The sequence below is a fragment of the Temnothorax nylanderi genome, unplaced genomic scaffold, assembly GCF_030848795.1.
Source record: "Temnothorax nylanderi isolate EJ_2023f unplaced genomic scaffold, tnyl_v1.0 TNYL_tig0212_pilon, whole genome shotgun sequence".
Taxonomy (NCBI): Eukaryota; Metazoa; Arthropoda; class Insecta; order Hymenoptera; family Formicidae; genus Temnothorax; species Temnothorax nylanderi.
The window spans coordinates 157,487-173,304 of NW_027249274.1; the positions used below are offsets into that span (position 1 = coordinate 157,487).

At 35.9% G+C, this 15,818-nt stretch overlaps 1 protein-coding gene across 1 annotated transcript; it reads right to left on the reverse strand.

Moving 5' to 3' along the window:
- Positions 1-1,030: 1,030 nt before the first annotated feature.
- On the reverse strand, positions 1,031-5,003 carry LOC139779144 (uncharacterized). The gene is made up of 6 exons (XM_071717407.1): positions 4,856-5,003; positions 3,890-4,285; positions 2,936-3,078; positions 1,917-2,246; positions 1,435-1,826; positions 1,031-1,271 (listed from the first exon to the last, which is right to left on the reverse strand). Exons 1-6 carry the CDS (start codon positions 5,001-5,003, stop codon positions 1,235-1,237), a joined length of 1,446 nt encoding a protein of 481 aa, XP_071573508.1. The 3' UTR covers positions 1,031-1,234.
- Between the last annotated feature and the right edge of the window lie 10,815 nt (positions 5,004-15,818).

Below are 15,818 nucleotides of genomic sequence, written 5' to 3' on the forward strand. Positions count from 1 at the left end.
AAAAAATATATATATCAAATATTTCTATTATATCTACATCGTGAATTTCAACATCAAACGTGTCAACGTTGGAGATTTCAATGCCCGTATAAACATCAATTCGAAACAATTTAAATTGTGTATTTCTTCTTTAATTCTTATTTTATTGACAGTAATTCAATATTAATCGTGTAACGCGAAATAACGCTAAGATTATCATGGTTCGTTTTACAAACGTATGAAAATTAGAACGAGCCACTTAGCGCGAATTACGGTTACGATCCAATAAATTCGCGAAAGATCGCTTATGCGAGAAATGAAAGGATCGTCCAAGGCAATTGGAGAAGGCACGTGTTAATGCACGCTCTCTAGAGCCGTAGAAAAACGCGTTGTGTTCCAATTACGTGCCGATATATCGAGCAATGGGAGCTCTCGTCGGCCATCTCTCAACGCCGCCGCAAGATAGGCCGTATTCCGTGACGATACATCTCTCCGTAAATCAATCATGCTCCAATTCCTCGCGGAATGATCTCCTCTCCTCTCCGTTAACGCATCCCTCCGGCCTCCTTTCGCCACCTTCCACGGCGCTCCGCTCTCTTTGCCCTTTGGAGAACGCGAAGAACGCGTGCTGCAATCTAGTGACTTCGATATAAAGCGTATGGATTGTGTGAATTTTGCGAACTCTTTACCGTCGATAGAAATTTCCTATAAAAATAATTTCTTCTTTATTTTATCTAATTTCTTCATGAATAATTAATACAATTCAACTTTCCAATAAGATTAGCTTCTCAGATTTAGAAATCTGTGTTTTTTATTTACTTATGTGTTCATCTAAACTGGGTTGGGAAAATTGGGATTAAGATATAAAAAAATATGTGCGAGAGAGAGAGAGAGAGAGAGAGAGAGAGAGAGAGAGAGAGAGAGAGGGAGAGAGAGAGAGATAAAAGTTTAGCTTGTATTTATTTACAAATTCGAAAACTGTTGTTTTCTTCGTAGCGTGATACATAAAGGGGTAAATACAAAATTTGCAGAATATAGGATATTAAACGTCATTAATAATACTTACTTATTTATTTCATTTTAGCCCATATATTATTATTCTCGAGAAATCGCTTTTCAAATTTGCTTACTAATAATTCTGCGGTTATTGCTTGAAGTTTTAATTTTATTGCACAAATAATGGAAATAATGGAAGATAATTAACATGGTAATTTAATAAAAGTATTTTTTAAGTTCGATGCGCGATGAGCGGTCCTTAGGGCAAAATGGGTGGTGTTGGGGACTCGAGATTGCTGAAATAAAAAAAAATACATCAGTATTTAGTCACTGTTCTACAGATATTCGTATCAATATTTACAAGTGTATCTATTTTTTATTTCTTTTAAATAAACTCGAATATACTACATATATTCAAGGAACAAAGTTTTAGAAAGTACATTTAAAAAATGTCCTTACCATACTGCAATGTTGAAAGGCTTACAAGAGTCCGATGATACATCGTACGAGAGTCCCGATGGACAATCTACCACTTCAGGCTTGTTGCTCTTACAAACTATCACCTTAGTACAAAAGTCATTAAGCTTGTACACCTCGCCGTTATTACACGGGGCTCTCAGTAGCTCGGACGGTATCTCTTGGTGCAGGGTCCATGGATTCGCCAAACTGGAAGTTTCTATCGCGTCATGCTGCGCGGGCTGATCACCTAATGCTGGACTATCGGTTGATATTTCTTGTTTCTGTATCTCTTTGTCGATTTCCAGTTCGGTCGCCAGGTTTCGCTGATGCCAGGGATCGGACTTGCCCTTGTTCAGCCAAGGATTTCCAGGGTACGAAGCGGGCGGTGATGGATAAGAAGGCTGCGGTTGATAGCTCGGAGGTTTAGGAGAATAGGTTGGTTGCGGCGCATAAGTCGGTTGTTGAGGCTGGTAAGTCGGTGGTTGAGGCTGATAAGTCGGTGGTTGAGGCTGATAAGTCGGTGGTTGAGGCTGGTAAGTCGGTTGTTGAGGCTGATAGGTTGGTTGTTGAGGTTGATAGCTCGGTGGTTTAGGGGAATAGGTTGGTTGTGGCGCATAAGTCGGTTGTTGAGGCTGGTAGGTCGGTGGTTGCGGAGGATAAATCGGTGGCTTGGAAGGAGTGGACGGCTTGATCGGGGCATAGGTAGAAGACGACTGCGGAGATTGAGTCGGCGGTTGTGTAGGCCTCAATGGTCTCGGCGTGGCTGCGCCTTTGCAGTCCACATTGCGTTGATAATCGCAGACGTTTAATATCTGGAAAATAAAATCCTAACTAATACCATACTATATATAAGTATGTATGTAATACTAATTTTTTTATCAATAAAAATTAAAAGTCGAGAGAAAAATTGTGATAATAATCTTACATAATTCTTTCTCTATAAAGATTTATTATACAAAATATATTTTACATAAATTAAAAAATAATAAGGTAAACATGAAATATATTTTCATAATCTATTATTATCAATTATATTCATCAATTAGATTTCAACATTAGGTTTTATTTTTCTAAATGTTTTATATAAAACGTTAAAATATTAAATTTGTAAATATTAAAATATATTTTAATGTTTTATAATTAAGTTTTTTAGAAATTAGTATAGTATAAAAAATATATAAAAATTTATAAATAAAATACGGAAGAGTTGAATCTCTTTTTAGAATTTTTGCATCTTTTACGGTTTTTATACTGTTTTTCAAAAACAATAAAATCGTGTCTTAATGATTTTATGTGTATATTACATTTGCATGGTTCGTAACATCAAAATTATTATAAGATCTTATATCAAATTTAATCTGTTTTTTTTAGCGACATATTATTTTAACTTTTTTTTTATTTTTCCAGTGAAAATAGATTAGATAGAATATATAAAAAGACTTTGCGAGATCTGTTTTAAACAGCATTCAGCATATTGCGTTTTTTTAGAATAAATCCTTACGTCACTGTAGACCAGACCGAGAGGGCAGTAAAATTTGATCGGTTTGCCCGCGGCACACACGTAGAATTCCGAACAGTTGGTCGAGCTTCTGTAACGTCCGTTCGGGTCCGGGCATAGCTTCGATCCCGCCGGCAATGCTGGTTCTATCAAGTAATAGAATTATTCTTTTACTCCCTTTATCTGTATTTCTCAGATCATTAAAAATCAAAAGAGACAAAGTATTTCTTTTTTTTTTAATCATTGAACTCTTACATGAAAAGTCTCAATGGTGTTGTTATACAATAGGTAATGGAAATTTAATACATATCTAAATTATTATCACTGCAGAGTATTATCGACACTCTTTTACCGCTCTCCTGCTTCTTATCGGTCCTTTGAAGCAAACTTTTTAAAGCCTTGCTTACAATTAGCTGATTAAACGAAATCGCGATTAAAGAGGTATATTAAGCTATCTAAGCCAAATTATCAGAACACAAAAAATTTTATATGGAATTAATTTGCTAATTATTTGCTATTTTTTGCTTTTAAAAGTAATTTTTTTTGCTCCAGCTATTAAAAAGTTACGAAGGGCTGGATAGCTTAATATTAAGCTATCCAGCCATTGTAAAATAACATATACATAAGTCAAAGCAAAAAGTTAATAATACCAAAATTATTTGTTAGTTTTTTGCTTTTTTTTTGCAAAAATAATTTTTTTGCTTACACTATTGAAAATTTACAAAGGGCTTAAGCTATCCAGCTTTTCGTAACTTTTTAATAGCTAGAGCAAAAAAATTACTTTTAAAAGCAAAAAATAGCAAATAATTAGCAAATTAATTCCATATAAAATTTTTTGTGTTCTGATAATTTGGCTTAGATAGCTTAATATACCTGATAATCGAATTGGTCATCGCGATTACAGCTCGCAATTGTGAGCGAGCGATTCGCACCGCGTGATTAATCGATCACACTCACTCGGCGTAGCGGGCGGTCGATCACCGCACTTGACGTTGTACGCGAAGTCACAGTAACCGGCGACGTCGTTGAAGAGTAGCCCGGCCGGACAGGTCTGCTCGATCACCACGTCATCCCAGCAATTTAGATAGTTGGCGCAGTTCTTCGGGCTCGAGTACTGGCCCCGTGGTCCCAGACAGCCCGGCGGGGGTTTATACGGCGGTGGTGCCGGTTGCACCGGTGGTGAAATAGGATTTGGTAGCTCGTTCGTGTCGCCCGGATTGCTCGAAAATCCTGGGTATTGCCTGACGCTATTGAGAACGATTCTATTGTTTCCCGATGTGTCGTTCTTCCAGGTCCCTGCGCGAACATTCAATTTGTGGCTGTCGAAGTTGTTCCACAGGGACAATTCTAGTTCTGAAATTTATTAATGGCGATTGTTTTGATCCGCGAGACACTTGTTGTCATAGGATTAAGAATAGAGAAAAATAGCAGAAAAACGATTAAGTTGCTAATAATAAATAATAGAAAATGTTATTTTGTGAATTGACTTGTAAAAGCAACATTAATCATAAATTTGGAAAAATTAAAAAAATAAGAATTATTTATACTCAATCAATGATAAAAGATAATTGGTGATGTATAATTTATTTATACGTAAATTATATAATTTACGCAATAAAATAATTCATAAAAATTGAGAAGCTTTTTAATTAAATATTTGATTGAAACAGAAATTACAATATAACGCATCAAATAGAATATATAAAAAAAAGATTTAAAAGATACTTGAGAAAAAAATTAGAGTAGCCTTTAAATTAACTTTAGCCTGAATGAATTTATGTGTGTGTGTGTGTGTGTGTGTGTGTGTGTGTGTGTGTGTGTTATCATTAATTTACTCGTAACTTTCTGTAATTGTTTCTATAATTGTTATAAGAGCTTCCTGCAAAATTCTAGAGTTGCAACTCTGAAGCGGCTGACACTGACCTTCAGGTTGTCCAGCGAAGGCGAACTGTCTATCGATGAGCGACGGCGTTGTTGTGGTAGGACTCGTCCTAAGTCTGTCTCTCCTTCTAGCAGCATCAACGAGCCCTAGGACAAGGGCCACAAAAACCAGTATCACGTTCACTCTCATCTTCCCCCTGTTGTGCTCCTAGTTTTTCTTCTCTTCGTCTTCTCCCCTTCTTCACCGATGACAGTTGTCAGAGATCAGCGCCCTTCGCCGGGACGAAAAACTTGCTCTTCTCAAAGGCTATCTCTCCGAGATGATCTTCGCGGGTGATCTGAACTGATCGACGGATCGGCACCGGTAATCCTTGAGGTGGCGCGAATCAAGACGCACGGTGTCCTGATGCTGGATGGGCTGGACCTGATCGCTTCCAGGGCTTTACATAGGGCGGCCCCCACCGCCGCTCCACCGTAGGGTCCGCAGGACCTCAATTACGCGGCGGTGCGCCGCGTAGGACCCTCTTCTTGTTGCGCAGGAAGTGCTTGCGACCGTTGCTTTCGCACCGATTCGTTCATCCTCCTCCTCTTCCTTTTCTCGAATCTCCCTCCTCCACTTCTTACCCGAGGTTTCGAGAACTCCTCATTGGACGAGATTTAGGATGCACCCGAAGGATGCGTGCACGCTCACGGTGATCATTCGTTCTGTCCGAGCTGTTCATCTCTTCTTTTCTTTTTGCCGATCTTTCAAGGGGTTGTTACCGAGCGAATTTAGGACTTTAACCCTTTTATGTCGCGTGTTAAATTCATTAAACGTACGTTCCAAAGACGACCAAAGTTATAAAACTTTCATCCTGGACATATGGTCTCGGTAGATTCAACCGTGTTAAAAATAGCCCCCAATGTGTGGCTTGTGGATAAATGTTTTCTTAATTTACTGGCCTTGTTTCTTAAAAAATAGAAGAGAAACTCATTGAGCGAAATTAAAGATCTTGTCGGAAATGTTTTGGGCTTCTTATTGCCGGCTATCGATGACAAATTAATCTGAATTACCAACAAAATTGAAAGCTTTAAACGCAAGTTTTGTCGAATTGTTTTGTCGCGTCTGTGCTTGATTCTATCTCCTAGAACTTTGCTAAGCAATAATATCATTTAATAAGTGCACCATTAAGAGAAAAATTATCGCGCATATATGGGCGAATATTTTTTCAAACTTATTAATTTTCATAAAGTGTATTATACTTGAGTATTATATTTTTACATTTTTATAAAATAAAAATAATAAAAGAATTATTTAAGGAGCTGAATAGATATGTTTTAAATAATAAATACAAAGCAACTTCATAAACATTATTTTCATAAAAGATATATTTATTATATACTCCTTATATACTCCTCTTTTATTATATGATTTTTTACATTCATACTGGATTAGATGCTGAGAAGTGGCTCGCCTGTGCTCACACAAATCAGTATAATCCGTGTAACATTTTTTTCTTTCGGCAACAAGGACGTTCTATCATCGATGTCCTTCGAATGTCTTGCTATTGTCACTTTTTCTTAATTTATCAATAGGCCTGTTCGTTTTCGCTGCACTTCTGAACTAGTGCAATAAGTTAGAATGAAACAAATATAGTTTCTTTCATTCTAACTTATTATATGCACTAGTTCAGAAGTGCAGCGAAAACGAACAGGCCTACTGCGTTATTATTACAAACGCCTAAAAAAATAGTTGGTCATTATTTTCCGAACAGCTCAATAATAGTTTATCGATTTCCACGAGTTAAAAAACCATAATGCACATTCGCAAATTTCGCGATGACATCAGCAACTTATCCGTTTATGGGATTTCCTGTATGAACAAGACGGTGTCCTGCGACTCAGGAAGATGAGGAAAAAATTCCACACCTGTGAGAAAGAGAGAGAGGGAATGGACCGCGCATCGGTATGCAAAGGTGGACGCACTCTCGAGAGGACTCGTTACGCATTCGTTACCCGAAAGTGTTCCGCGAATGGGTCCTGGAGGCTGCGTGAGCGCGGGCCGCGCCGCATGTAGGAGGCAGGAGGACCCGGCGTCCTCCGAGTAGAGCTCATCGTCCTTTTTATTATCCGTTCGGATAAGAGATTCGGCGGTCCCGGCAATAAGGAAGAATTCCGGTCGATGCGAACGATGCGGCCAAAAAAGAGAAGGAAGAAGGCGATCGACGTAATCCTGGTATCCGTCGAATTTTCGATTCCTCGGCCTTCGAATCTCGCGTTCGTAATCTTGAGTCACTCGCGATGACCTCGCCCCGTTGCGTTTTTCTTCGGATGACGTGTGTCGTCGGCAAGATCTGCGATATTTAAGGACACGCATAATCATGCGGATCTTTTTGCATACGTAATGTCGAGACTTTTTAGAGATGAGGAAAAAAAGGAGCAAAATTTTAATCTGATTTGATGGAATTTTAATCATCTTATCTTAATAATTTTATGCATATTGTGATTAGAATTATATTACTTAGGCTCACAGTTATAAATACAATTTATCTTATACTGAATACTTTATAAGAAAATAATAACTTATTTTTAATTTACAGCTTAAATTTTCCAATCTTTTGCGTTTACTATCTTGGGGAAGTTTATAAAATTTATATATATAATTTATATTGGGAATTTGTATTTTATACGTTCAGCAACAAAAGTTTTTATTATCTCTCTTATTTTTTACCTATTTTTAACTTCGTATTTAAATTATCATACAATAACTTATAAATAAAATATTTAAACTAGCCAAAGTTGGAACGCATTTAATTTATAATTTATTATGCATTATTATTTGTGAATTAACTTATCTACGGGATTTATAAAATTGTGAAACATTAATAAGAATTTAATAGGATTCTCGCACGACAGCCGCTCGCAGATAGAGACATGTGACCTTACGATCCAAGGTGTATCACGAGAGTGACACCCAAGATAATCCCCCGTCTAATCCTAGCAAGTTGACATTTATATCGCGCGTTCGACAAAGCCGTCGTTTCTTCGCCGTCGTCGTCGTTCGCGTCCGGTCGAGTCCTTGTCGTTGTTTTAACTCGAGTGGCGGCTCGCCTTAGACCTTAGACCGCAGGCCGACAAACTGCAGGGGGATCTAGGATGGAATGCCGACAGGAGAGAGAAACGAGACGGGAATCCCGCTTGCTGGACCGCGAGATCGGCTCAGGGAGAATGGAGTTAACCCTTAGATGCATAGAAAGTGCAACGAATGAGAAACAAGTCATAAACTGCAAGACGAAACAAGTTATAAATTCCAGAAACGTGCTCTTGCATCTCTACTGTTTAGTTATAATTCCTAGAGAAACTAATCTTACTGTTAAATTTTAATAAACATATATTTTTTTTAATAATTTGTCTTGTACATATTTTTAATACTTCTTGAAACATTGAACGACGTTTTGAGATGCCGTATTAATCATTATATTTAAAAGAATACAGTTTTGTCCGATAAATAAGATTGTGCAGCTTTATTTTGTTGGCGGTTTTGCAATTTGATTTTTATTGTATTTAAATGCAATATTAATCTATGATCGTAATTAGATTTTATTACAAAATATTGATCTCGATATTTTTTTCTTCAGTGATGTCATGAACGTTGAATATTAAAGACACTTGAATTCGGCGAACCTGAAAATTATTTTTGCTCTTGTCGAATCGGTAACAATGTTTTTCGTGCGCGATGCCGAATCGAATACCAAATCGCATAATAAATTCAAAGTGGCTTACACGGCACGCCACTTACGTCCAAATACGAGGGCGATATCTCTGCGGAGAACTCGCAAATATCTTGTCGAAGCTTCTTTTGCGTGAATCTCTTTAAGTATCGATAATGAAAACGATACGAGAGATTTCTCAGCTTCTTCAGATTTCTTTTCAAGATTTCGGTCTTTTTAAGTAATTCAATTTATTTTCGTATTTAAAAAAATTTTATTCTTTAACTACAAATGTTTAAAATCTTTATCTATTTAACTGAAAGATTGTTATTGTCAAAAAGGTAACAATAATTTTGTTCATGAATATATTGTACGTATATAAAGTTTATTCAAGAGAAACATATAAGTTGATTGAGTGTTTGAAGACTATCAGATATTTAACGTTACAAAGTACAAAGTTGCAAGGTGTTTTGGTCTCTCGCCGAGGCATAATAAGTTTTCGATGCGTACGGCGCAGTAGGGAGCAAATAAATTTAAACCTTCTAGAAGCAAAATGATTTTATGGCCGCGTAGAAGCAAAGTGGCGAACGCGCTAGCCTGAAGAATGTTGGGAATATTATTCCCTGTCATCTATGATAAATGGCTTTTCATGCTTTTACTTACAACAACAACTTTAATTTGCTAATACAAATAGAATACATGTGATATTACATTTGAATTAATATGTAATATTAAGAGTGTGATATGTGTTAACATCGATTTTTCGGTCTTAAAATTGTTTCTTGGCAAACAATTTTTTATTCGCCAGAGAATGTTTTAACAAAGTGTATATACATTTCTAAAAAATTTTCGACGCATTTCCTCGAAAGCAGATAAGGAACGGATTCTCCTTCCAGAATTTTGCTTAAGTCTTTGAATTGAGCTAAAGCTTTGTCCCGCGTTTGCACTGCACGCGTTCCGTTTGCGCAAAGGAACTCGAAAAACAGGTTTGAGAAACGTTGTGTATTAAGGCAGGAACCATCCGAAGCGACGTTAAAAATGCAATCGACGCGCGTTGATACCGTAATGCTCATTCGAATTCATTTCGGGCGTATCGGTACGTCGCGGCGCAGGTTGAAGTGCACGCGCGTTGAGGAACGCGCCTGTCGTAGGTGGTCCGTTGCTACTCTTTACATATATGTTTATAATTTAGCGCTGAACGATAGAGCGAGCCCCGGAGGGTTATAAGCACTTAGCGCGAGTGCGATAACTTCTTTCAACGATATTATTACTATCGAAATAAAATGCATGTCAAGTAACATCGATTACGCTCAATTATTTTCACATTTCGTTTATGGGACTTCTTGACATTAATAATGAAGAGTAAAGATATAGCGTAATTATCGTTTAATTTTAAATCTTCTTTCTCGCGAAACTTATTCTTCTTATCTTCTAGGTACTTTAAAATAAAGTTATGTAGTTGTAGATTAACTGGAAGTATCTTTTATTTAAAATGGTTGAAATTAACGCGCTGGATGTCCGAAAGCTATTTATTTAAGGCTTTTTTCAAGTGCTGGAACTTGATTCGAATATCCGTAATGGTAAATAGAGATAAAAATATATCACGATTTTTATAGTGCATTCTTCACTCTATATTTTAACAAATAAGCAAATTTTATTTAAAAAATTAGTTTAAAATATTAAGAAAATAAAATTGTATGAAATATTGCAAAAGACAGCAGATCAGTGGTTGATTTCTGGTGGATCGAAATAAGAGAAAAACGAGAACAACTTAGGAAGGTCGTTCATTCTTTCCCTCGTTTATGATCAGTTTGTTTTTTATGATTAATGTTGGAGTACAATGACAAAATTCGTTCGAAGCCTAAAGCGGAGAGTCGAGTTTGCATAAATAACATGCGTGATCAAAAACGAGCAGCAAATTGCAGAATCGACGATAAACATCGTCCGTGGGTGGATGTAAGCGATAAATTCGCGCGGCTCACATTATTTTTTATACGAAACACGTACAGAGTAGTCCAAAAATTACTAAACCTCATAAATAAGGTCAATTAAAGAAGCCAACATATTTTTATGTATAACATGACTTATTAAACGTGATCTAAATATTAAATATAAAATACGATAAAAAAAATTATGAATTATTATAAACAAGTGAAAATTAATATAAATAATTTATTAATTTTTTTATATTTTAATTAAGTACACGAGATACATAAATTATTTTTTTTAATTATATTGCAACTTTTTATCTTTTTGCAGATGTACGATTCAATTTTCAAGCTTTATCTTAAGCTGACGAGTGTCGCTTTTGAGACGCTCTATATAAGACAATCCTTTATATCGCGTTTAGATATTTGCACTTTGTGAGCGGCCGGCCTGTTAGAAGAAAAGGGTCCTTTTAATCGCGAGTCGCGACACGCAAGCCATCCTTATACGAGTCTAAAGTGGTAATATATGACAAAATGGCGATGTGTAGGCTGTTGTCGGTGATACACACGTAGGATACACATCTGAGATTACGCGTCGTATCGCCGCAGCACGGGTAGCTCACTAATGACAAATGCTACGCCTTTCGCTAACTTTATCATCGCTTTCTGCATTCACAAACGAGAACATTTAATATTTCTGACAAGATTAATTGTCAGATATTTTCTGAGCGACATTTTTATTCCTTAGAGATGAGACAATTCGACAAGCTTATGGAAATTTTCAGTCAGCGAAGTACAAGTAAAATTTATAGATAAAAAAAATTGCAAAAATAATTAAATCAAAATGCAACAATGTATTTTGAAATATCTTAGAAAGATAACAAAAGGTGAATAGTTTGCAGTCAGTTTTTCGTTAATGAAAATTTCTGCTCTATACATAATCTGCATCTTTATTCTAATTAGAAAATTAAATTGCGACACAATTGAGAATACATATGTATATATGACGAATTATTTGAGAATGATTAATGTCTCTCACAAAATTTTCAGTACTGTACATTCGCGACTGTTCACTGGCTAAGTGTCCTATGATGAGAATATAATGATGGGAGTTATTTCGGGGAAGAGAACCGTTGGAGGAAAAAGCGAGAAAGCGAGAGGGGGGATGCGGAACGATGATAAAACAATTAAAAAGGATTCAAGGAGCGGGCAGGGCCGCGAGAGGGTTTCGTCCGACAAAAAAGGACGATGCAATAAAGAAAAATAAAAGGACAGAGGAACACGGTGGACTCGAACGCGCGTCCAAGGACCAGAGGTCCTTGCTCTCCGGGTCATAGCGGTCCAGAGACTCCTCGCAACACCTTCATCTCGGGTCTCTCTCAGAGGCTCTCAAGCCTGGCCTATTCGCCCCCCCCCCCCCCCGGCAGGCCTATCAATATCGACGTGACCATATTGGGTTTACAATAGACGGGGAAATTCTTACAACAGATATCATTATGGTGGACACGCGATAGAATATGATAATAGTTGTATGGAAGAGGCGATTGATGACTGGTAAGTGGATTGAGATATTTATCGCGCTGCAGCTATCTGTAACAAAAGCGATGATGGATTATCTCACGTGTTACAATTTATCTTTCTACATTCAGGAAGATTTGTTTGGATTATTTTTCGAAATTTTTTAATATTCATCTTTTTTGTGATACTCTTTAAACTTTAATTAAAAAAATTCTTTTGAGCTGGACTATTTAAATTTTTATTCTGAATTTCAATACAGCTTCCGTTAACTTTATGAGGGATATTAAATATATAGGAAGGGATAACGTGATTTACCGGAATGTAATTTTGTCGTGACATTTCACCTAATTTATATAATCGGTGATATCATATATCAAGTGTCATACCGATGAAAGAGTTGGCCTCGCCTCCACGAGAGGCGTTAGAAAACACGAGACATTTCCTTGTTAATTACTTTCTCGCCGGGACACTTACAATCTCAGCATTTTACATGATTGCACGCGACTGTAAGTTCCCCGCGTCGCGCGGCGCGTTTCGTAATTTCGCTTGGTGACAGGTGTTCGCGGTTTTCAACAAGGTTCTAATCCTTGCAACACCGTGGCATATAGGGTAGACAGAATCTTAATTCCACGCCTAAGTACTAAAATAGATGTCATCGAGATATAGAATGAATTATTTTTACAGAAAAATATTTTAGATCCATACAAAAAATATACAATAAGTATTATAGAATGTATAAAATATTGAACATTGTACAGTAATAGAGAGGGAAATATTATAAAATATAAATCATAAAATGTAATAACACAATAATATAATTCTTTTGTTAAAGAAAAATTGATTATAAATTTGTCGAGGAATTTTTCAAATCTTTTGGCAAACTTTTTTGAAATAATGCATTAGCGAGTTATAATTTGCGATTTATAATGTTATGCACAAGATTAAAAATATTCTCGAAATGAGTTTTTGAATCACGGCTTGAAATAGCTTCTGATTATGTAAGTTCGTCAAAATAGAAATTTGTTGGCATGCGTCGTGCTGTTACTGCATCCAGTCAATTACGGCAATGTGTGTAACGCGTTAATGCGATTGCATCGCGGAAAGTTGCACTGTCGCGGAATTTTGTATGAGATTGGAGAGAGTGTTAGAGAGAGAGTATTAACCCTTAAACTTATATATCAGCCATTCTCGACATGTTTCAATAATCTCTGAATATCTTTGTGTGTATATAATATATATAAATTCTTATATAAATCAATAAATCCTATTTTATATTATAAAATTAATTTATTAACTGTGCAAGGTTACATAAATACGTATTTGAAATCTAAAGACTCAAATAGTTTGAGTACAGGTAAAATAAAATTAATTTTATCTAAATCATATCTAATGGGAGAAAAGTATAAAAGGAATTTTTTTTTAATAATGAATTTTTAAATGAGTTATATTTATCTATGAAAATTAAACGATATCTCTATCGAGATGTAGCCAGTTTTACTCTAGTGCAACACGGCTTGCCACTGTTCAGGCGTTCTCTTAGAATGTATTGCAAACATTTTGATATACTAATTTTTATAAGAACTTTTAAAAAATAACATTAAAAATTTCAAGTATGTCTGCCTTTATATTTTATAATCATTAACCTCTCTGCTTTAAATATATAAATATTCTTGAGAATTAATTTGCATTAATCTCGTATTTCTCTCTATCATTTATTTTTTAAATTTATCACATTTTAAGTAATTAACAAGACTCAAAATAAGAAGCAATTTAAATTTTCTAATTCTTATTTGTTGTCTTTTATCTTATCCTTAATTTTATTAATCATTATTTTTATAATAAACTTTTTTTAAATTTTTATCTGAGAACTTTAGTTACGGGATAGAAAACACGAACATCCGCGTGACCGCGTGAGTAATTTGATACGTTAACGATCGACCTCCTCTTTTGCAAATCGAGGGTGGGATTGCGAGATAGTTGCGAAACTGGGCGTCCCATTGTTTCATTCTTATGTGTCTCGTTTCCTCTTGTGACCATTCCCACCGAGCATCGTGATAATTTTATCCAACAAACGTCCGTTTTTGTCCTCTCCGTCGTTGCCTTCACTTGCATAAGAGCACCTAGTGAAAATCCTTGAAGTGCCAGGCTTGAATTCCCTTCATCCTTCCGGAAAGCGCCGGTCATTTAACGCAATATTTTTGCTTCCTTTATTCATCAGCATTAATTCTTGTTTTGATTTAGAAGAACACAAAGTGAGGTTTCTAGCGGATATCTTTTAATTTCGAAAGTTGGAAAATTTCCGCCTTTTGCAACTCAAACAATCCATACGCACTGCGAATGCGCGTTACATAATATCATAAATAAATATATTAAAAATATATTTATCTATCTAACTTCTGAAACGGAGGCAAATACATCAGCATTCTTAAAAAGAATTTTTCCAACTTGTGTGTAAAATCTTTTTCTCTTGATCCCGCAACTAGAAGAAAGCGAAGCTTTGAACAAAAAATAAATATCCTTGGAACGCCTCGAATTCCGTCGCGAATTTCCGTTGGAATTGGAATGTTGCCGTAGGTGAGCGATCAGGATTTCTTGATGGTCAGGATCGCCGTAGTAATTTGTAGAAATTCCCGGTGGACCACGAGGAAACGAGTGAAAGGAGGCAAGAAGTTACTAATTCGTTATACCTTTCTATGCTCTTAATATCAAGATTACTGTGTTAGTACATAATACTAACAAGTATTGTAATAAGCGTTACAAATTCCTTGACATCTGAATAGACAGAACAAATACAACGAAATATGTTATAGCATTTTGAAATTATTAAGCAAATTTGAAAGTCGTTTCTCCCTCACGCACAAGCGGTGTTCTCCGTTCTAAAAACAAATTTCCGTCCCTCGTATATTATTATGTCTGTTATATAATCATACATTGTCGTATCAACGTGACACGATTTGCATGAGAAGTAGGCATCTCGTGCGACTCATCGAGAGTGTTTCACCTTTATTTTCACCGTCTCATCGCGTGAAGCTGGCCGGTTGGCCACCCGGGGAGGGAAAGAAACCGTGAAGGCCTCGTCTCGAGGCCGCTCATGCACGCGAAATAAACGTTGCGGTTAACGGTAGCGCTTCGAGATAACGGAAAAGATAGGCGCCACGTGCTTGTGAACATCTCGTTTCAGGATATCGCGATAATTATAATAACGATACATGCGATAGAATCAGTTTGATTATTTTGATTATCATTCGAATTTAAGATAGAAGCGCTTGGAAAGAAATTAATTAATTAAATTAAAATTGTGAATTAAAATGAAAACATTAAAATCGACAAGCGTAAAAAGATAGTTATGTAGATAACGTTATTATTATAATAAATTAAAGTAGTAAACAATATTTAAAAAAATAATATCCAAAATTTAATCAAATTATCTTACACTTCTTTTTCAATCTTTATATAATATATAGAGAAGATAAATATTGTAATATTATAATATTAGAATATGATAATTATAAATTACAAATATTCTTTTTCTTTTCCGCTGACGTAAAGTGAATTTTTTTCCTGAATGAATTTTCTTTCCTGTGTGTAAATGAAATTTTTACTGAATGAATTTTTTTTCTAATTAATGAGAAAAAATTTTACTCGCACTCCGTGACGATCTCGTTTTCTTCGGAACAGAATTTCACTTCCCCTCTCTTTCGTGGCGGAATACCTGTTCTTCGATCACGAAAGAGTACGTGTTGCAGGCCGAAGACTCGACGGTATCAACTATTAATTAGTCTTGCTCGGTCAAGCCTGGCAATGTTGTTTTATCTACGGAAAATTTGTACCTGACGGGATAGGCGAGTTTTTCAAACACGCATGCTATCA